The sequence below is a fragment of the Seriola lalandi genome, unplaced genomic scaffold (genome assembly GCF_002814215.2).
Source record: "Seriola lalandi dorsalis isolate HSWRI2012SDOR001 ecotype SW California unplaced genomic scaffold, Sedor1 jcf7180002054062, whole genome shotgun sequence".
NCBI lineage: Eukaryota > Metazoa > Chordata > Actinopteri > Carangiformes > Carangidae > Seriola > Seriola lalandi.
In genome coordinates, this window is record NW_019524615.1 from 499414 (window position 1) to 521081 (window position 21668).

Below are 21668 nucleotides of genomic sequence, written 5' to 3' on the forward strand. Positions count from 1 at the left end.
GCCACATGGAGCGAGCACAACGCATCAAGGTCTGTGTGGTGGCAGCCTGCAATCTACACACCTGCTGTCCATGAGGCTACTTGTTAGTTCTTGCCTCTTACCTTATTGGCTGTTGCCCCCTGTATAGGTCCTGGTGTCCCTGTGCCACAATTAATTTTAGTCAGTAACACTACTGGCCAAAAGTTGCGATAATTCTGCTGGCACAGTGTGAGATGTTTACGAGAATATTTGAACGCATCTTTTGGAGCCTGCGCAGTGTCCAAATCCGCACTTGTCACATGTCAAAACAAACGCGCTTCTGTTCCTGCCTAACGTTTTGTCCTCTGTGCTGCGTGTTTAGCTTTGCATTGACCTCATGAAATACAAGACGACATTCAGATACACGGTACAGTTGTATTATATAACATCAGACACATTCATCAGAAGCTAACCGACTTTCTCTGTGACCGTTAGTAACGGTAGCGTTGCTAACATTGTGGATGTTTACAGCAGTGACACTCGGTGTCAGGATCAATGGCGTCCTGTTTGGCAGAGTGGGTAACTTCATGCTCCAACATCATTTTATCTGCCACTGCACTGTACTCTTCTTATAAACTTTTTAAGGTAGGTATCACTGCATGTAGCGATATTATAATTTTGTAACTTTCATCTCTAGGTCTGAAACTATATGTGGATCAATCCATTAACTGTGAATCGATCTACTGAAAAATAATAAGCAAACTTTGTCTTTGTTTAAGTAAATTCTGTGGTTCATTAATTCAATTGTCAAGATTTGCTGCTTTTCCATCTCAGAAGTTATAGTAAAGTGAATATTTTGGGGTTTTGGACTGTCGTTTGACATTTAACATTCTATAGACTAAATTATTATTGGTAAGTAAGTTATTTGCAGCTCTAGTGTTTCTCCTCAACTACATTCACTGCTTGTTTAAATTTTATTCCTATTGGGTGTTTTAAAGCTAAATTCCTATATTCATCTGTTATATATAAATATATACATTAAACAGGCTGACACTTCTGTAAATTCTAATTAGAAGTTAATCAGTAAACCCAGCCATGTATTGTGTTTCTTACTTACTATTTTTCCACTGCCTCTGCATTTACCCCTCTCTCTGCAGGACCATAGAGCTCCTTCAGTAGGCCTTTTCCTGCTTGGACTCTCTGCAGCAGTTTGCATCTTGCATCCCTCCAGTTCATACCTGACCTCCCTGCAGAGAGAAGCAGAGTGGGCCAGCGAGATTTTGGCTCCAGCGCTGGTCTCTTTCGACTTCCTGTGGCTCAGTCAAGACCACAACACAGCGCATGTTCTCATGTGTGGCTCTTGCCTGCTGCTGGGGCTGTGTGACTGGCTCTCAGCAGATGCTCTCACAGTGATGACTCGCTGCCTGGGCCTGTCCTCCCTGTCCTGCTGCCTCACAGTGTGTCTTTTTGCTGGTAATGCTCTAGGGGCCCTGAGTGGTGTGGCCCTCAGTCTGCCCTTGCTTGTGACCCCACAGGTTGGAACAAACACTTTTGCTCCGCTCATTTCTCCAGCTTCCTCCGAGGGACTGATGAAGTGGTTTTTGAAAGGGTCGATGTCGATAGGCTGTTGGGCCTCAACGAAGGCCCTTGGCAAGTTTCTGTTGGATGTGACTGACCGATGTAACATAGGAATTTATTAAATCAGTAAATATCTGTGTGATTAGTCAGAATCTGTGTACATGTATGTACACACACATATATATATATATATATATATACACACCAAGTGCTGCAAAGACAAGTTTTGCAGATACAGAAATTTAATGTGCCTAACTTAGAAGCATTCTGAGACATTTGTGAAGAAGATTTAATGTAAATTTCACTAGAACTTAACCAGTTTGTCACTTATCGATTCATCAGTGGTCAGAAAATTAAATGGCAACAATTTTGGTAATTATTAACCAAGCAAGTGTTAATTATCAAACAAAACTTCCAACAGTAGCTGATCTGAACTTCTCAAATTTGAGTACCTGCTGCTTTTGTATTTGTCACATCAGTATGAATTAAATATTTTGGGCCCTTTTCCACTATTTTGTGACATTTTGTCAACTAAACAATCAAGCAAATAATGGAGAGATAATTAATAGTGAAAATAATCATTGGTTGCCACACAAGTTTCTACGCTGGAGGTCACACGGACTAAAGGATAACATTCTTTTAGATTTGAATGCAACATACAAGCAATGGTAATGTTGATGAACAAAACAGTAAATTAGTGTCGAGATAAATAGAAAAAGTAATATTACAGTAACCACAATATCCTAGTCATGTATTGATTCTTATAATGGTATGTGCTTAAAGTGTCAGTGTGGAAATCTACAGCTCACTGGAATATACAGTCGCTGCTACAGTTGTGTCTGAACTTCATATGAATGTAATCTGAATGTAACACAGCATTAGACAAAACACACATACTCTCATTTGCATGAGAGTACGTGACCACAGTTTATAACTGACCAGTCCACTGTGGCCTTGTGTAGCCTTTTTAGGCTTCCTGGTAGTGCCTGGTTGACATTTATTGTCATCCGATGTGAATATTTGAATGTCCTCTGTGATTGTCAGTTAATGTCTACCAGGCTGTACTTACTCTCAGGCTACTGACATCCTGCACACATCTCTCTGCTTACTGTTTTAGTGTTTCCAAAAACACCCAGCCTCAGCAGTATCTCTATTAAAATATCTGCAGTGGTCTAAGCTTTTGGCCCTGCTCTTACCTCACCATGCCCATTTGATACTTATCAGTGCACTTCTTTTTTTTTTTTATTACTTCCTTGGTTTTTAGTTGCTTTAATCTTGACTGAAACGACCTCATCTGTTTAACTCACCATTACTTAAATGTTGTGTGTATAATTTTGTTTGTCCACAGTGTTGTCATTGAAAGGTATTGATGTTCTTTACAGAGATTTGTAGTGGACACTGCAGACTCTCTTCCTGGATTTCAGAGTTGTGAACAGCCGGCTCAGCAGTTTTACTGCAGTATTTGTGCAGGCATCTGTAGCTCTGTGCCTGTCTGTGGGAAAATGCCTTTGTCAAACCTCAAGGCACAGATGACTAGTGATGTTTTCAATCTAATCTAATTATGTTTACATATAATTATGATAATTGTGTTGCCTGTTCTTTTTTATAATGCTTTATCGTTAAGTTTATGTCTTTGTGGGGGTATTTAAAAAATGTCACATTCTGTACTTTTACTTATTCTCTTATTGAATTGATTTTTGTTCACAAAAATGTTAATATGCAATAAAGGAAGATGCAGTTAACATGTCTTAAATAAATTATATGAATTATAACCCCAGTTACTGTATGTAACTTAACATGGCATTTCAAAGATTTCTTAGCTCATGTTCAGCTGTCCTGCCACTGTGCCACTTAAAGTCCTTCATCTTCATGCAATGCATCAATATTTGCAAGTGCAACATCATCATTGTCATCATCACCTGGAACCTGGCACATCTCACCCACCTCTGTCTCAGGCTGCTGGTATCAGCAGCCCAATCAGTCTCCATACTCCATATTTTTCACTCCACCACTGCAGCGGAGCAGGAAACTGCAGTGAGCATGCTCACATGCAGCTGCAGCCTGTGGATGGAGCAAAGTGGAGGAGGAGGAGAAGGAGGAGAAAGGGGAGGAGAGAGAGAACGGTTGAGAGGGAGCCACACAGGAGCTGCACACAGCACTGGGATGCTGTTGCAGCTCTGAGGAAAAGGGATGCATGGGAAGATTTGTCATTGACAACACAGATGGACTGCGAAAGAGGAATACAAATGATGAGAATGCCAAATTGTCATCACCTAAGAGAAGATATGTGATAAGGTAAAGAAGATAAAGCATTTTGCATGATGGACTAGAGTGACAGTTAAAATAGAAACAAAAGAGGTCCTGGTGTATTGAGACCAGTGTTACCTTCATGCATCATTTGATTATCATTAAAACTTGAGTTTTATAGTAATAGCTAGGTAAAAAAATATTTTTGTTTTTCCTTTACTGCTGCATGACAGACTTGAACGTGAACATTGTGTCATTTACAGGGACTCTTGGATGGTGTGGAGATGTACGCCTTCTACTCCCTTTTAGTCTACATCTTCTACACTGTCTTTAAGAGGGAAGAGGAAGAGGCATTGGAGGGAGCATGTGGAGCTTCCTCAGATGTATGTCTAGCCACATCATGTCCAGCTTCGGGGGTCCTTTGTCGGCAAAACATTTTTTTATGGGGAACATGCATGCGTTACCTACTACGCGAGAACAAAAAAAAGATTTATAGGCTCCCTTATAAAAGATCTCCACATTGGGAGCGTCATTGCATGTAATTGTGCGCATTTCTATGTATGCAATCTGTAAATATGTTGTGCATGTCTGACCCTCATCTATGATGCTGTACTCAGGAGCCAGGACCTGTTTCCATGGAAACAGGGAGCAGGAGGAGAGATGGCCACACCCCCAAAATGGGGAAAAAAGCTTGTGCTCAGCTTAGTGAATCAAGTGAGTGCTCAGATAGCGTATTTATAGAACAATGTAAAGGCTGTTCTATGATGTGTGATATGGATATTTTCTGTTAGTGCATACATCCCATTACTCTTTGTCGTTGATGTGTCTTGTTGTCATCCAGGCAGTAGCAGTGACAGTGATGAAATGTCCCCGAGTGATGAAGATGAGGAAGATGGCCCCGACATCCCAGCTTGCACTCCTCTGGCTGCCTTTTTGTCCTTCAAACAGGAGGCTGAGAGGAGGAGGGCCTCACAAGTTCAGCTGGAAACAACAGGAAAGGTAGCAAAACTGTGTCATCACCTGATGCAGGAATATAAACTCACACTTCCCCAAATAGGAGCATCTGCAGTGTCATTAAACTTTTTGTGTGTGTGTGTGTGTGTGGCGCGCTGTCTTTACTGCCCAGCTGGCAGATTCTCCCCTGGTGGCGGTGATGTCCCACTTGCTGAGTTTTCTGGAGCAGTACTCTCACTTCCAGCAGCTGCAGCAGCAGGCCGACCAGTACCGGGTCCAGCTGAAGAGACACCGTGTCCAGCACCGCCGGCAGATGAAGGCCCTGCGAGCCTCCTACCGCCAGCGCCTCAGGGACAAGAACAGCATCATCAGCAGCCTGGAGGAGGCCATCAGCCATCAGCAGACCCTCAGCCCACTGAGCGAGGGTGAGGGAGGAGGAGAAGGGTCAGAGAGAAGGAGGGGGAGGAGAGAGAGAGAGGAAAGAGGGGATGGGGGAGGGTGAAATTAAGGTGCAAGAAAGAGGTTTTCCCAGGCGGTGGGTGTGAGGAAGATGGAAAAACACAGAGGTTGAGGTCGTAGTGCTGTTTTAATAACTGCACTGATTGGTTGGTGTGAAAAGAGCAGAAATGGTCCAAAGCGAGATTAATGTTATGACACAGCTTGGATGAGATCATCTGATGGATGGAGGAAGATGCATTAGGAGGACAATGAATACAGAAGGTCACATGCTCATCATAGTAGGTGTATATCCAGTGGGTTATGTAATATATACAAAAGCGATCTGTGGTCTTATTTACATTGGTGGAAATCCAGTCATTTTCCATGACTGTGGATTTGAGAAGATCTAATATCATGGGAGTAATCAGTTTTGAAGACGTAATTCACGTCAATGTCCAATGACTGGCTTTTTCCGTTGCTGGCTCACCCAAGATTAGATTTTTTTTCAACTGGGGACACACTGTACATCTTTTAATAAAAGGGAGGAGGCTGATTAGATTTGTGTGGGTGGTGGTGTAAGTCAAGTTGGCATTGGTGACATCACAGAGGCCAGACTAACACTGTCCAGCTGACCTCAAAGCTTTCGATGTTTGTATCTGCTGTATCTCAGACTTGACCAGGTGTTTGCTTAACCTCAGAGCAGATTAGACAAAGCTTCGGCTCCACTCTCGGCTGCGCATCACTTTGCTGTGCATATGTTGAGCATGTTAACAAGTGCATGCCTCCATGAAGCTGTAGACAGATCAGATTTCCTTTCCTCAGGCTGACCGATAGAGTCTGAAATGTGTCAATATGTATGACAGCATGCATCATAACCAGACCGGGCCATATACATCTCAGCGAGTGGGTGTCTTTAAAGCACACTGACACTCAATCGTGTGCAGGACAAAGATAAATGCCCGTGTGACACATGAGTGTGTGGTATTTGGATAGTGACTCTGGCTCTCTGTCGTGAATAAAACATGGCTGTAAGTACTGTTTTATTCCTTGCAAATGCACTTACGAGGTCTGGCACATGCTTGGCGCCACGTGTTCTCGTGTTGGACTAAAAATAGCCGGGGGTCCATGTCCCAGGGTTACAAGGCTGTTGGCTTTGTTTGTTTTCTGTAAGGCAACGTGCAGGTCTAAGTGGAGGAGTGTTCCTGTGTATTTTCAGATGTGCAGTATTTCCATCACGAGCACCATTTGCCTGTTTATTTGGGTTTTTTTTTTTTTTTTAAATCTTCTATTCAGTATTTAAGCTTTTAGAATGAATGGCTAATGCTCCATTCACTGGTCATTTGTCAAGAATGTAAAAAAAAAATGTTAAGCTTCCTCTTTTATCTTTATCATTATGTTGTTCATTGTGTTCGAGCTGCTGTTTTAAAATTTACAAAGCTATCTCAGTGCCTCTGCAGACTAGAACAGCTCAGACTTTTCACGTTTCTTGCAAGCACGTTTCTATCAGCACTCCTGATTCACAGCTTTAGCCTCTCCCTGTATTTTTTTTCTTCTTCCTGGCATCACCACCTCTCCCTGCACCACTGTGACACAGCAAACCTGACACGCCGTGTTAGTGAAATTAACATAATTCCCTGCTATGAAAATCAAAGGTGACAGTGCCTGATAAATCATTGAGGTGGAGAAAAGTGATTAAAATGGAGGAGGTTCCTGTGGAACAACAGAAGAGGTTTAGCAGGTTGAAGCGTCTTCTAAATGTGAATCTTGGTTCTGCACTTGAGACAGGCTGCACGTGATAGCCATACAGGTCTTTAGACTTGCCCCGGAGACTCCAGAGTGGAAACACAGCAATGATAATGCTAACTTAACTGCAATGAAAAGTAACTAGATGGCGTGTTTAAGTGCATACTTAATGTTCATTAATATTACACACACTCACAAGCATTCAAGCATACTCTGGAAAGTGGCCTTAACTGAAAAGCCTACATATAGAAAACAGGTCAGAGGAAGTTCTGAGGATATTGGTTGGATCTATTTGTGGGTGATCTAATGTGAATATGGGTCCAAAATTTTAGAATTATTTTTTTTTGCTGATTTTGACGCAGCCAGCATTTAGACTGGTGATGATGATGATGATGATGATGATGATGAAGATAGTCTCTATTTATGTCCTCCAGGTGAGTCCAGCAGTGATGCAGGGGCACAGGCTGGGGTTCACCAGCTGGTGGAGTCTCTGTACGGCCTGCAGGGTGAGAGGAGTAAGCTGAGAGGAGAGCTGCGTCTGCTGCACTCACAGCTGGAACAGAAGGAAAAAGACCGACACTCTCGCATACAGGCCTTTCAGCAGCAGGTAGGCAGCATATTTGTTAAATCCCCAAAGTTGAATCCATCCATCCATCCATCCATTATCTATACCGCTTATCCTTATGGGGTCGCGGGGGACTGGAGCCAATCCCAGTTGATACTGGGCAAGGGCGGGGTACACCCTGGACAGGTTGCCAGTCCATCACAGGGCCGACATACAGAGACAAACAATCAGTCACGCTCACAGTCACATCTATGGGCATTATCATCACCTATGGGCACTTTGGAGTCGCCAATGGCTGTAAGTATTGCGGAAGAGAAGATGTCATCATTTCCGTCTTGTGGACACATTTTCTGTACATGCATGTCTTCATAAATACATTATGCCTTTCAAGTTGTGTGTTATTGTGCATATATGTGAATGCTGTGAATTTTTTATGTGACTCTGTGTAATCTACACTGCCGTTTTGGCAAGGTATCTACATCTATCTATTCCTGTTTAAACCTTGAATAAGAAATAGCAGAATTATATAACTTCACATTCTGCTACAAATGATTGAATGAAATCGGGAGTCAAACATGTCTATATTCTCAGATCAGACCTGTTTTAGTAAACTTTTAACTGTTCTATTTCTCGCACAGATTGATGAGCTGAAGAGCTGCATAGAGGAGCGTGAGGAGGAGCTGTCGAGACTGAGAACTGCCACTGTAAGCGCTGTGCTCTGTTGATTTAATGACTCTGTCACTTTCCACATCATCAGCAAGACTGCCACAGTGTATTCCCAAACACACAGAATTGAAAATAGTGCTGTAAAAATGCCAAAGAAGGGTCAGCATGTCTTGTTTTTAATGCTGGAATTCAACCTTATATTATATTTCCTCAGGGGGCCACAGACTCAGAGAAGCGAGTGCTGTGTCTGTCAGCGGAGAACGAGAGTCTGAAACAAAGCCTGAGCGTCACTCAAGGCCTCCTGCAGCAGCTGTCAGCCATCCCCTCCCAGTCCAGCACCATGCTCATCAAGGTGAGACGCGCCCGCACAGCTGGGAGCTCGCTGATGTGCTACCAAGGCAACCATTAGCAACTGCATACACAAATACCTGTAATTGACTTTGTTTTCTATGCCCTGCTAGGAAAACGAGAACCTCCGCAGCAGAGTGCAGCAGCTGGAGATCTCCCTACAACAACGTGCTGAGCAGCTGTCACAACTGGAGCGACAGAGCGAACAGAGCGAGTGGAGGAGAGGAGAGGAGCTGAGGAAACGAGAGGATAGAGTGAGGGAGCTGCAGCTGGAGTTGGACAGAGAGAGAGGAAAGGAGCCACTGGTGAAGGTAATTCAAATACGAAAGTGTTTTTTAAATTGGTTTGAATATTAAAGAGTGGCTTTTGATCTACAACAGCTAATTAGAGAGATTTGAATATAGATATTTGTTAGCTGGAAACACACCAGCATTAGTAATAAAGGAGCCTCCTCTTTTGTACTATATATTTTTAGAAAAGATGACAATCAGATGTTTTTTTTTTTTTTTCTTTCCCAGTATGTCACCCAGACTGTGGAGGTGGAATCACCTGCCACACTAAAGCAGCTGACTAAAGCCAGACAGAAGAACGAGCTGCTGTCTGAAAAGCTGTCCAATCAGAATATGCGGTGCAAACAGCTGGAGGAGCAAATCAGGAAGTCTGATGAATATAGCTGTAATCTGCAGCACAAGGTAACAAACAGTATTCACGCTAAACTAGTTTGCTGTGAATACTTATCTGTCATATCTGCTTTGAAGTGCACAGTTGTATGCACAAAATCTCTCTCTCTCTCTCTCTCTCTCTCTCTCTCTCTCTCTCTCTCTCTCTCTCTCTCTCTCTCTCTCTCTCAGGCAGATTAAACTGACTTATATATTATATACTTTATTACCTGTGTTTTTAGAAGTTAACACTTGTTTTTGAACATATCTCAAGCATGAAATTAATGTACATAAATCTTAAGGTGAATCACATGACAATAATGCTCCACAATAATAAATAAAAATCCATCAGTACACGAATTATTATTCTTGGCTGCTGGCCATTAAAAGGCAAGGAAACTGGCAACAAATCCCAGATGATGAAATCCTGATGCCATCAACATCAACTCTGGTTAAAAAAACATTTGAAAGAGACACAGTCGGCCGGGATAAACACCCCCCCCCCCTGTTTTTTTTAGAGAAAAGATGATCAGAAGGCAGGAGAGATTTTTCACTTCACTGTTGGAAATTCACAACCTGGATCAGTTTCATTGACAGATGAACTCATTATAGAGCAGAACCTGCACAGATTGGACACGTCTAGCTGACAGATTGACAAATTGCTGCGCTGAACCTTTTACAGATTGCAGCATATGAGCGAGAAATCAGTAAACTGAGAGAGGAACTGCTGAAAGAGATTGGCCATTTGGAGGAGAGGAAGGAGGAGGCTGTGAAGGCTGCGGCTAGCTGCTCAGCAGAACACTTTCAGAACCTGCAGGACCAATTCTTCGGTGAGTTACACATAATTAAATCAGCAAAGAAAGATATATTGGTTTCTATGCACAAGAAAAAGAAAACTGTATTTTTCAGGCTTGCAGAAGCGTCTGACGGCCCTCCCACCGACTTTACGCTCCATGAAGACAGACTACGCCAGTCTGAGGAGCCAAGTTCGAAACTTCTCAGACTTTTACGGAGCAGCTATAAATGATGCAAAAAAACAGGTGTGTACTGCTGTGTTTAGGAGACAGACGTCCAAACAAATCAACAAGCCTAGTAAAACGTTTTTTTGTTTTTTTTTTACTGTTTTATGTCTGTGGCAGATTACAGCAGCTATCAGTGAGATGTCCGAAGCCAACAAAGATCTTCTGGAGAAATATAGGAAAGAAGTTGCACTGCGCAGGAAGTACCATGAACAGCTGGTGGAGCTTAAAGGTATGCACAGAAGAAGAAATATAAATTCACTGCAGAAGATATAAAACGTGTCACTGACTGGACCCCTCTGTTTTTAGGCAACATCCGTGTGCTGTGTCGCGTGAAGCCCGTGCTGAAGGAGGACCAGCATGAGGAGGGCCAGTCTGAGGTGGTGACGGCAGACCCCAACAACGAGTCCTCCCTCACTGTGCTGAACAAAGGGAAGGGTCGTATCTTTGAACTGGACAAGGTCTTCCACCCTCAGGCCACGCAGGAAGAGGTAGTGAAAATGAACAGTGTATGAGCACGAAGGAAATATAAGCGTAACAAGAACTCTAACCCTTTATTTGCTTCCGCCAGGTCTTTCAGGAGATTGAACCTCTTGTGACGTCCTGCATCGATGGCTACCATGTCTGCATATTTGCATACGGACAGACTGGCTCTGGAAAGACCTACACCATGGAGGTATACTCTCCGGTTAACTGTCGCCATAGAGTGATGGTCTGTAATATAGGTTGCAGGCTAAGTATCATGTGATTTTTCAGGGCAGTGTGGAGAACCCAGGCATCAACCAGCGAGCACTGAAACATCTCTTCAGTGAGATCGAGGAGAGGAAGGACATGTGGTCTTACACCGTCACTGTCAGTTCCGTGGAGATTTACAACGAGGTGCTAAGGTAAGCTACTCTTTTCTTTAGATAAGCATTTAGCCTGCAATATTATTTTGAGCAAAAAGAAAGTGGTCGTTTTATTGTCTGTGTTACATTTTGTTTCCCAGAGACCTGCTGAGTAAGGACGGAGAAAAACTGGACATAAAGATCAACCCGGACGGAACAGGACAGCTGCATGTGCCGGGCCTCAGGGTCGTCGAAGTCAAGAGCTTTCAGCACATTAAGAAGGTGACATGTTTGGAAAGAGCCCGTGCTGTTATCATTTGATGAATATTGTTCACTGTTGGAGCAAATCATAACATTGAGGCTCAATATTCTTGTGTTGGAGCAGATTTTAGCCACAGCACGAAGAAACAGGATCACCTTTGGCACTCAGATGAACCAGCACAGCTCCCGCTCCCATGCTCTGCTCTGCATCACGGTTCAGGGCACTGACCTCGCCACAGGGTCCAAAACCACCGGTCAGTTGCACATGCATTGTCTCTTCTTACATAAAAAGTGTTTCAAATGCCCAATACAAGTTCCTGCTGTAAGTTTGAATCATACTTGGTATTCCTCATCGAATGCCTCTCTGTTGTAATAAAGCTGAGGGCAGTCTAGCTATTAGTCATAATGTTGAATCAAGAGAGAGGTTGAGAGTGAAAGCAGGATGAGAAAGCAAAACACAGCTTCTGATTAGGATTCAGTCAGGCGCATAAGCATCCAGAGATGGCCGTCTTCATCATTTCATCCATTACTCTGTTTACTTTTTTTTTTTTTTTCCCTTAGGCAAGCTGAACCTGGTGGACCTGGCCGGCTCAGAGAGAGTATGCAAGTCTGGTGCAGAGGGAGAGAGGCTGAAGGAGGCCCAGAATATTAACCGCTCTCTGCTGGCACTGGGGGATGTAATTCAGGCACTGAGGGCTCGGCAGACTCACATCCCTTTCAGGAACTCCCGCCTTACATACTTATTACAAGACTCTCTGGGCAAAGGCAGCAAGACTGTCATGGTGGTGCAGGTAAGATTACTCCTCCAGATTTTTTAGATTTTCAGCCTGAGAAGTATGACATATTTTCAGTACACCACATTTGACATCTTTGTCGATGCTTGTTGTGAGACATCTTGTTTCAACTTCTCTGCTAAAGGTGTCTGCTCTGGAGAGTAATGTGGGAGAGACATTGTGCTCATTGAAGTTTGCCCAGAGGGTGTGCAAGGTGGAACTGGGCCCTGCAGCCAGGAAGATCGAATCTGGTGGAGGGCAGTGCGACTGACAGCCTCAAATCACCAGGGAGCCATGACTGCAGCCGTCAGATTATCACCCACCCTACCAATGAATCATAGAGCTACAGTTCAACAAGATCAACAGCAATGCTGCTCAAGGGCTAAATCTGTGGAGGTCTGTGTGGCACATAAATGACGACCTGTGATTGAGGTTAGGTACTTAGGATATTGGCCTCCACTTTGCCATTTTCCGCTTCCGACACATGATAACCCTTTATTGTTAGATAATCTGCATGCAGTGCCAAAACAACCTCTGACTCCCCCCACGGTGTAAGATTTGATGCTTCCTTGAACTACAGTATCTCAGTTTCTTTGTATTAAATACCAAAATCCAGGATATACCATATCCTCCATGATCACCAGTGTTTAGAGCAGCATCATGTCCAGACAGGTTTAGTAAGCTTACAGCGCCACAATATCAACACTTCCGTTTTTGCAGTATTAATCATCTTGCTATAAATGTCTGTAGTTTGTGAGATTCATGTCCAATGTTGTATATTTTTGAAGGTTTTAGTGTGTAGGAGAATCTGTTTTGTAGCAAAAGTACAGGCATTTCCGTGACACTGACATCACATATTTGTGTAGTTTTTGTGAACTTCAGAAAAATAGTGATTGAATTCTTTCTGTTTCTCTTTTGAGACTTGACAATTTGCCTTTTGAGTAAAGAGGAAAGTCGTTGAAGGGAGTGGGTGGCCTTTGTCCTAGACTGGTAATATAATGAACTGTGCAATATCCTCCTTATTGAGGAGACTGCTTGGGCCTATGTGGACAGAAGATGCACTTTATTGTGAAAGGAGTGTTTCAGTTCAGAACAGGTATTTAGGTGCTTGCAATAGATATCACTAGTGAATGTCATACCAGAAACAGCTTATTGTTATCTGTTCATCATCATTCCTCTATTTATCACCCACTGAATCAAAACTAACTTGATTCAAGTGTAGCAAGACATTAATGTTGCAGTAACTACCATGCAGGTCATTTCATGATGATTAGAGTCAATTTTCAGATAACTTTCTGAATAAACACGATGTATTTGAAATGTGTCTTTTTTCTCTTATTGGACGAATGATTGATCATGCCACGAAACTGTGGAGTTCATAGTTCAAATTCCATTGCCATTCCGGCAATTTATCTTTATGAAGATATTGATGATTTTTCTGTCAGCATGATAGCAGTGGTTTGATTTGTCAGGTATTTAATTAGATTGATAGAAAAAAAGCATTTTATCAATCCAAGTTTTTAAATTGATTTTTCCACATAAAGGGAAAATACTCAAAAATAATAATCAGGTATTTGAAAAAGTCACATTATTTTACTTGAGAAAATACAAAAATTACATTAAAAATGCACCTCAATTAACCACATATACATAATGTACTACTACATATTCATATGTAATAATACAGTGATACAAGGTAGGACTTGTATATGAAGACCTGACAGGAAAATTTACTCCCTGCAGCGATGAAACCAGCCATCTCTCTAGGCACGACACCGATGTGATGGTACAGTCCCAGTAAAGTCAGGCCATCATTGTGGTGTTCCATTCATTCACTATAGTCTTACACTGTACAGTTACATCTTGGATTCAGTCCGAGTCGCCCTCCTCCACTCCTACTGCTCCCACTGCTCCAGCCAACTCCTCCTCACTGCCTCGCAGACGATCCCCTGGACACACACAAACACAGTCCATCTGACTCACTCATTCACTGCATCCTTCAATCACGAGTTGATAACGTGCACCACTGACACCTGTTAACCAAGTATCCCAGCTGCCGACAGAATAGTCCAGTATGGTGATGATATTCCACCCACAGACAGTACAGGCTCAGTATATAGCTGTACTGCTGTCTGAGTTTGCACAGAAGATAAAAACTAAACTGAAAGGAGTGACTGTTTGTTTGCCACTATAATCTGTTTAATGTTAGTCAATGACTCAAGAACTAGATTATTATGTTAACAAAAAGAACATGGTTACCTCAACTCTTCAAGCATGTAAATAAAAGGTAACAAGTATAAACAATGTGACACACAGAGAAAACCTCCTATTACAGTTAAACCTGTTTTGTGATCTCCTGAAAGCTTGTGCCTATTTTTAGAATGTGGATCACACATCAGTGGAGGAATCAGACTGTTGATGTCATCAGGTGACTTCAAGCCTCTGTGGAGTCTGGAAACCACAAAGCAATTAGCCTAATAATTCACGCCCAGCTCAGGCGCAGTTGTCTCTTCTGTCAGGAGAATTCAGTGATAAAACAGAAAAACATAAAACAAGAAATACTAACGGATGAGCTCAGCGATGGCTCTCTGTGTTCTCCTCTCCAACTTCTCCAGTTTCTTTGCCACGTCGCGCTTCAGGTCCCTCGATTCAGAATCACAGTCAAAAGACAAAGTCAGCAACAAATTATCTTTGATTAGACCAAGATTTTATGCACAATACCGACTGGAAATTTATTAAAAAAAAAAAAAAAAAAGGTCTTACCAGTCTGGTTTTCTCGGGGCGAGGTTGGCCAAATCCTGGGGAAAGAAAACAACTGAATACAGCAGGCACTGATGCAACAACAAATGAATCACATTTACACCGAAGGAGTTACTCACCACTTCTTCAATGATGGGCTCTGGATTAGCTGCCTCTAACTGGTCTTTAACTTTATCTTCCACTGCAAACCAAGAGAGGTTGCCATCAGTCATGAATCATGTATGATAATAGCAGCAGGAATCTGTGAGCAATACTCAAGGGGTGTCATGTGCTATGACCTTCCTGGAGGCCATGTATGATATTAACAAGGCTCTGAGGTAAGTTTTTTCAAAGCTTGTTTGTGTGTAAAGAGTTCTCACCTGATGCTGGTTTGGCTTTGGGCACCTGCCTCTCCTTCAGCTCTTCATCCTCTGGGGTGTAATTCCTCAGCTTCAGCTCTCTGACAAAAGAAATGTAAAGTAAAGTGAGTCTGGTTTTAGTGCTATAAACGATACATCTCTCTTATTCTGTTTTCCCACACTCTTGTGACAGTCCAGGAGGTGGCAGTGTAGACAAATATATTCCACCAGAGATTAAGGAGCATAAAAGACCATCTGCAAACCCTGCACAGCTGCACATCTAATGTCTAGAAGAGGTCGGGTATAATGTCCCTCTTTATTCCTATGGACACGTCTGATTAACATGTTCCACCTGCTCCTGGGCACAGACCCGAGGAGAGCAGCTAACAGCTGAGGAATTCTTTCCTTGATGTTGAATTACAAGTCTTTCATCACGTCTCTGCACAGAGGAATTTTTGGCAAGCCTTAACTGACATCTCTACAGATTATACAGAAAGTCCAGAGGCAGAGGTAAACTATTGTCTGACTAAACGCACACCAAGAGAGTTATCAGCTGTTGTGAGCTTAACATGGATTTGTGATGAAGCTTGAGAGTGTACACTCTTGATACATTCATCACACTCCTGCTGCCAATGGACAGACCGATGCCTTGTATGGGTACGGGCAGGAATGCTAGTCATGTTCTGCCTGTGGTTGACCAAGGTCCACTCTTAGTCCACACATCTCTCCCTCGCTTTATCTGCCTCCTGAATATTTCCCAGAGACTGTTTTAGTGGGGAAATATGTCATTCTATCCATCTCACCATTAAATTGAATTCTCATGCCACTTAAATGCCCCTGAAAATGTCTATCATCTACTCTGTTTGTCTAAAAGCTACACACAGCTCTGCTGTATGATGACAAAAAACACTTATCTGTAGAGAAAATTTTCTGTGCAATAAAAATACGACTTTAATTGAAACACTGTTACTTTAATAAAACTAATGTAGTAAACAACAGAGCTAAATTACATCACCTTTTTTTGAGTGTCAAATTTGAATTAAATGATTTAAATGGTTATGCCAACTTTAGCTTCAAATCTGGTAGGGGGAACATGGTTGTATGTCATCCCTTCTCTCTCCACATTTTCTGTCACCTCAATACTATCAAACATTCTAATAAAAATGCCCCAAAATACTAAACTAAAAAAAGGTTCTCCCTCCGGGAAGCATGGATGTGTTTAGTGAAGTCTTTGGCTACATTATTCGGGATAATGTTTGGATATTTTTGGTATAAGGCTGGTGCTTGTACAAAGGGTTCCATTAATGTAGTTGCAATTTTGCCATTATTTGTCATTTGTACAAAACTGATCATTTAGCCTAAAGATAGTGTTAGAGAAAAGAAAAAATGGACGACTGTCCTCTGAGGAGCAAGTTGTAGTGCAAACTTTATGATTTTGACATTACTTATACAATTGTGGCACAAAAGGAAAAGTCAAGGGGTCATCGTAAACAAGAAGATACATCATGAAGGCCATGGAGATCACAGCAAATGGATATTGCAATGGACAAGTAGTGCTTGTGCAAAACATTTTTAACTGGATTGAGTGAGGCAAAAGGTCAAGGAAAGTCACCCCCATCATTTGGATGATTTTCAAACTTAATTTTTACGACATCCTGGTCAGTAAATGTCAAGATATTTTGTTATAGACTAAAGGCACAGACAGGCACACAAATAATGAATGACATCGTCATCTTAAGTGCCGCCACAAAGACAAAAGACAGGATTAACAGACTGGATGTGTAAATTTTCCATCCTGTGTCAATGTTTGACATCCTACCTTTATTTTTCTTAACTGTCTCTCAATTTGATGCGTCCAAACCTTTCAAGTGTGTTTACACATTTCCACTTCAAGCACAATGTGGCATCAAAGAGAGCCAGTGATAAATTCAGAGCACTGACCCAAGTGTAGCCCTCTCAAAATGTTTAGAGCGAACTGAGACTGAGGAGGAGGTTTAGCAGAGTGCTCAAATGTTTACACTGATATCAAGGTACCTGGCCCATTCACCACTGCAAAAATAACTCCAGCCTTTCCATTTACAAGAGCCACAGAAACTGTAAGTACTAATTTAATATTTCAGAGGCTTTAGAAATTCCTTTTGTCTTATTGGCCACCTCCAAGGATATGAAATCTACTAACAGCAGCCCCAAAACACCTGCAAGATGTAACAGGAAAAGGTGCATCGTGCTGTTGGGGCCTTTTGTGGAATAGCCTTGAGGGAATGTATAACAAACAGGGAGCTGAAAACCTTTCTGCACAAGATTTATTTTCACATCTCAAACCTGTGAATCTTTCACTAATTTAAATAGGAATAACTTAAGGACTAACATGCTGATCATTTTGTTCTTTCATGCCTTGGTTTGGGAATTTGATCTGCCATCAAATTTTAATACCAATCACAAGATACATTACAGGCACATCTTGCTACAGATGTGTTTCTTAACTTGGCAAAACACAGATTAAAAAAAACATTCAGTACATTCAGCACTGATCTTTTCTTTCTTCACAGATAAATGTCTAAATTGGACTCTTAACGTCTGCTGCTATTTTCATTCTCCCAGCAGAGATCTGTCCTGTTGAACTGGAGGAAATACAGCGGCACTCCCTCTGTGCCGTCAGTGCACAGTCATTAAATATAAACAATGGAAAAATGGACAGGAAAGATGGCTGCTCTTCCTGCCGACTAATACACAAAGTTGAGTGAGCTGCAGGATATTTGAGCAGCTAATAGCACGAGGCTGTGATCCAGCCCAGTGTAAACACTGCAATTCATGACCTGCACTGACACATTTTCTGTGTTACAAGAAGATCGTGGTTAGATAAAGGTAAAGATTAATGTTCTGGTGATGGACTTCTATATCAGTTTCAGTTCCGTTTGTGCTGCTTAAAAAGCTTCAGCTAAAAGGGGCGAGCAACAGGGTGTGAATAAACTGTCACATGCCTTTATGAAAGAAACAAAAGGACAAGTGGAGTGATGAACTAACCTGTGCCTCTCCTCCGTAGTCTCCTCTAATGAAGGTTTTTTCTCCTCTGGCTCCCCATCTTCCTGCTCTCTCCCCTGTTAGAAGATCATCACACAATCATTTAAGTAACTTGACTACTATATGGGATTCAACAGCATCACTACAACAGCACTAAAACTAAACTATCTAATACTGTATTCTGCCACAAATAATAACTTAAAGAAAATGTTTGTAGCCGTTTTGTTCTTATTACAAAGCTTACACCAAGGGTGACATGAAGTGTGATGGTGGCATGACACAAAGCCTACAAGATGACCCTAAAACAAGTTTTGTAAGGTATGCTTTAGCCCATTTTAGATCTGGCACACTAAAGATACAGTTTATACATCAGGCTAAAATTTACATAGGAAAACAAAATAATAAAACATCAGTGTTTTGTGTTGGCCCATCATTTGTGAGTCAAATAACAAATTTACATTTTGAGCTTGATTACTTCTAACACAATGTTATTTAGGATGTGTAGTTTAAGAACTTTGGGAACTAACAAATAAATGAGGAAAACCAGGTTGCTGTTCTGATAGTCCTGGACCAGATGTTCCAGGACTATCAGTAAAAACCACAAAAGCTAACATGCTACCTGAACAACATTTACAGCATTTCATAATGAGGCCTACACAAAACTATACACGCGTAAACAATGGGGAGAACAAATGATGAAATGTACTTGCAGAAATCCAGAAAAAAAAAAACATAATGTTGACCTTGAGAAATTGTAACAAAGGATATCGAACCCCTCCCATCTTACATTTTCCTGAAGAGGCTTCCTGTCCACCTGCTAGAACAATTCAGAGGACTGACTCATTCTTGAAGTGCAGAACAAAAAGAAAATAACCCCAAGCTTCAGGAATGTCAGCAGCCGTTTATCAAACGTTGCTAGCCAAGCCAGTATGCTTCTGTTCAACAACAGCTTAGTGAAACATGTTCCGGTGTAAGCAGTCAGCTTACACATTGCACAGGGTTTCCTGTTGCAAGAACAATTCAGATTCATAACTGTAACAATGTCATCGCGGAGCAGAATAACTGTGTGATGTTCACATACTTCAACACAGATAGCAGGAGCCCTGCTGAAGCCCCACTGAAGCTCAGGTGCAAAAACCTGCTCTCAGAATATGTGGGTCAAGACCTAGGGTGTGTGTTGATATAAAAATGTAATATTGTACAATTATCATGGACAGATTAGCCAAGCATACAATATAATTTCCATAATAACTGATAAGAACTGTCAATCAACTGTTACACATGCTTTAGATTTAACTGTCTAGTGTGTGGTAATGGCCACAGAGAAGCGCAGTAGACATTTTTTTTGTGTGTTGCTGTGCTTTTTAACAGATTCTAATAGTTTTTTTTTGTCTGCATCGTTCATGAAACTGAGGTATCTCCATACTTCCTACAAATCCTCCTTTAGAAAAGTAAAAGTTGTGTCTTTTTAGTAAAATTTCTCCACCTTCTACCACAATAATTGTGTTTTCAGTTTCAGGTGGTTTCAGTTAGTTATTATTGTTTTCAGCGTCACAATGTCGTAGATGGTTAAGACGTTTTCAAACATCCTACTCTGTTGGGCTTGTGTGGGAAAACACTTTAGTGAAATTACTACTTTAATTACTGAAACAAAGTTGTAAATATAATGTTACATTCTTCAGAAATTACCTGATTAGTTGAAATTCACTGATAACCTCAGACTTTCCCAGATTATTTTCACACCTGATAAACATCCCTCATTAAATATCAAACAAGAGACACATTTCCTTGCATAAACACAAGGTCAGAGCTCTTATCCCTGCAGCCCCCGTCTATTCTGTACCTCTGATAGTCAGCAGTTACCATTGCCATTACCACTGTCAAACCATCAAGGACATGAGGGCTCTCCAGCAGACATTTTGAGCCCTTTATACACACTTTCCATTAGTCTGCATTTCTGCAGACTTTGCCTGAGGGAATAACCAAAGACAGTAAATGACAGTATAAAAACAAAGCCCACTGGTGATTCAGAGCCAGAACTGTGTAGTTATTTGTCCTATGATGACATGATGATGAACTCCAAATACCCAAAATGGACCAGATCTGATCCAACATTGTATTTTTTGCTTACCAACAGGGAGCAAAGGGAGGGAGTAAAAATGTACAATCAAAAGTCCCAAACCCACAATTGAATGCAAATGCTTTGGCATCATCAAGGTAACGTGATAGAAGTGCTTTCACATTCCTCTTTGTACCATTTTCAGCCTCGCGCGCTCAAACACTCACCAGGTGATGTCAATTAAGTCTGTGAGGGTTCAGGGCATAGGGCTTGGGGTGCACATTGGGATTGGGCCAGCGTGTTATTAAGGCCTCACTGTTCAATGCACTATAGAACAACCAACTCAATGTCTTAAATACAAGGAATTATGACTTCAATTCTGGCCTTATCAAACCTGAGATGCATTTTCATTGTCATGGCAGTTAAAACAAAGTTATAAACACAATGAAACCTGTACAGGCACAAAACAGAGGGTAACCACGGATGCTAATTTATTAGGATCTTTACATTACTTTATAAACGAAGACATTAACTTTTGCTACATGATTAGCTCATAAAGGTTAGCTTCGCAAATTGGCCCCATGGGCAAAAGTGAATGACTAATGACTACAACTACTACTTTAATAGCAAGTAAATTTGAACTAGATATCGATTAAATATCTCTTTGCACATCAACAGATCAACGAACCTAGGTTAAGACCGATTTGCTACATTAACCGTGCTAACGTTAGCTGCAAGCTAAGTCGGCTAACGTTACCTCACTAACAGTTTGACGCGTTTTCTACAGGCTATGTTGTATTTATCATAAGCTTAACATCACGAGACACGTAACTTACATGAAGTTGTTTATCTCTTAGTGCCTTTAGCCTCTCTTTTCTCTTGAGGGCCTGCTCCTGAAGTGACCCAACATTTCGCTCCATGTTTGTCGTTACACGCCGCTCAATTCTCTCTGAAATCCATTAGTTGTCCTGACTGAGGATGTAAAACGACCGTCGAGCACATCGATTGCAGTGGCCTGTTGCCTCATCATGTGATATTGTTTTGTTTTGTTTGACTAATTCCTTCAAAATCAGTGATTAGATTAATAGAAATTTAAACATTATTATTTAAAAATAAATCTTTAGGTTATGAAGATTTTAAGCACAGATAAGTTTCTGTTGGGGGCTATTGGATGTATTGGCACATGGACTAATGCTTCAATTGATTTAACTTTCAGTAGCTAACGGGCTTTTTTTAAAAGCCTATTTAAACCTACTTATAGACTGTGAACAGGCCTATATATTAAAGTAAATAAAGATCACACATGGGACAGAGTGTCACACTGTCCCGCCTGTTGATGGTCACACTGTCAGGTCCTGGTTAGGAATGTAGGCCATCTCCATGGTAATACAGCTGCCTCAAGCTTCACTGTGTACTTCCTCCTAATGACCGACATTGGTGTGTGACAACACAAA

The 21668-nt window shown here is 41.5% G+C and overlaps 3 protein-coding genes across 3 annotated transcripts; 2 read left to right on the forward strand and 1 right to left on the reverse strand.

Moving 5' to 3' along the window:
- Positions 1-245: 245 nt before the first annotated feature.
- On the forward strand, positions 246-3278 carry LOC111652753 (transmembrane protein 276-like). The gene is made up of 3 exons (XM_023403107.2): positions 246-385; positions 490-603; positions 1116-3278. Exons 2-3 carry the CDS (start codon positions 514-516, stop codon positions 1656-1658), a joined length of 633 nt encoding a protein of 210 aa, XP_023258875.1. The 5' UTR covers positions 246-385; positions 490-513; the 3' UTR covers positions 1659-3278.
- A 121-nt stretch (positions 3279-3399) lies between these two features.
- LOC111652750 (kinesin-like protein KIFC3) lies at positions 3400-13356 on the forward strand. Its single transcript, XM_023403101.2, has 20 exons — positions 3400-3831; positions 4047-4166; positions 4401-4497; positions 4625-4782; positions 4910-5162; positions 7353-7525; positions 8122-8187; positions 8364-8501; positions 8611-8808; positions 9016-9189; positions 9839-9986; positions 10066-10196; positions 10296-10407; positions 10485-10666; positions 10747-10851; positions 10932-11062; positions 11164-11284; positions 11388-11517; positions 11825-12054; positions 12182-13356. The coding sequence occupies exons 2-20, from the start codon at positions 4068-4070 to the stop codon at positions 12305-12307; spliced, it is 2772 nt and encodes a 923-aa protein (XP_023258869.1). The 5' UTR covers positions 3400-3831; positions 4047-4067; the 3' UTR covers positions 12308-13356.
- A 253-nt stretch (positions 13357-13609) lies between these two features.
- ccdc12 (coiled-coil domain containing 12) lies at positions 13610-21201 on the reverse strand. The gene is made up of 7 exons (XM_023403108.2): positions 21051-21201; positions 18159-18232; positions 15156-15235; positions 14916-14977; positions 14800-14834; positions 14603-14679; positions 13610-13985 (listed from the first exon to the last, which is right to left on the reverse strand). The coding sequence occupies exons 1-7, from the start codon at positions 21132-21134 to the stop codon at positions 13906-13908; spliced, it is 492 nt and encodes a 163-aa protein (XP_023258876.1). The 5' UTR covers positions 21135-21201; the 3' UTR covers positions 13610-13905.
- Between the last annotated feature and the right edge of the window lie 467 nt (positions 21202-21668).

Bases quoted from the DNA above. Each gene is read 5' to 3' on its own strand.
- LOC111652753 (XM_023403107.2), top strand. From the start codon at position 514: ATGGCGTCCTGTTTGGCAGAGTGGGTAACTTCATGCTCCAACATCATT. The intron at 604-1,115 runs GTAGGTATCACT...CTCTCTCTGCAG, and splicing joins CTTCTTATAAACTTTTTAAG to GACCATAGAGCTCCTTCAGT.
- LOC111652750 (XM_023403101.2), top strand. From the start codon at position 4,068: ATGTACGCCTTCTACTCCCTTTTAGTCTACATCTTCTACACTGTCTTT. The intron at 9,190-9,838 runs GTAACAAACAGT...AACCTTTTACAG, and splicing joins GCTGTAATCTGCAGCACAAG to ATTGCAGCATATGAGCGAGA. The intron at 9,987-10,065 runs GTGAGTTACACA...TGTATTTTTCAG, and splicing joins CCTGCAGGACCAATTCTTCG to GCTTGCAGAAGCGTCTGACG.
- ccdc12 (XM_023403108.2), bottom strand. From the start codon at position 21,134: ATGGAGCGAAATGTTGGGTCACTTCAGGAGCAGGCCCTCAAGAGAAAA. The intron at 14,978-15,155 runs GTGAGAACTCTT...CTTGGTTTGCAG, and splicing joins CAAAGCCAAACCAGCATCAG to TGGAAGATAAAGTTAAAGAC. The intron at 13,986-14,602 runs GTTAGTATTTCT...GTGTGTGTCCAG, and splicing joins AGCCATCGCTGAGCTCATCC to GGGATCGTCTGCGAGGCAGT.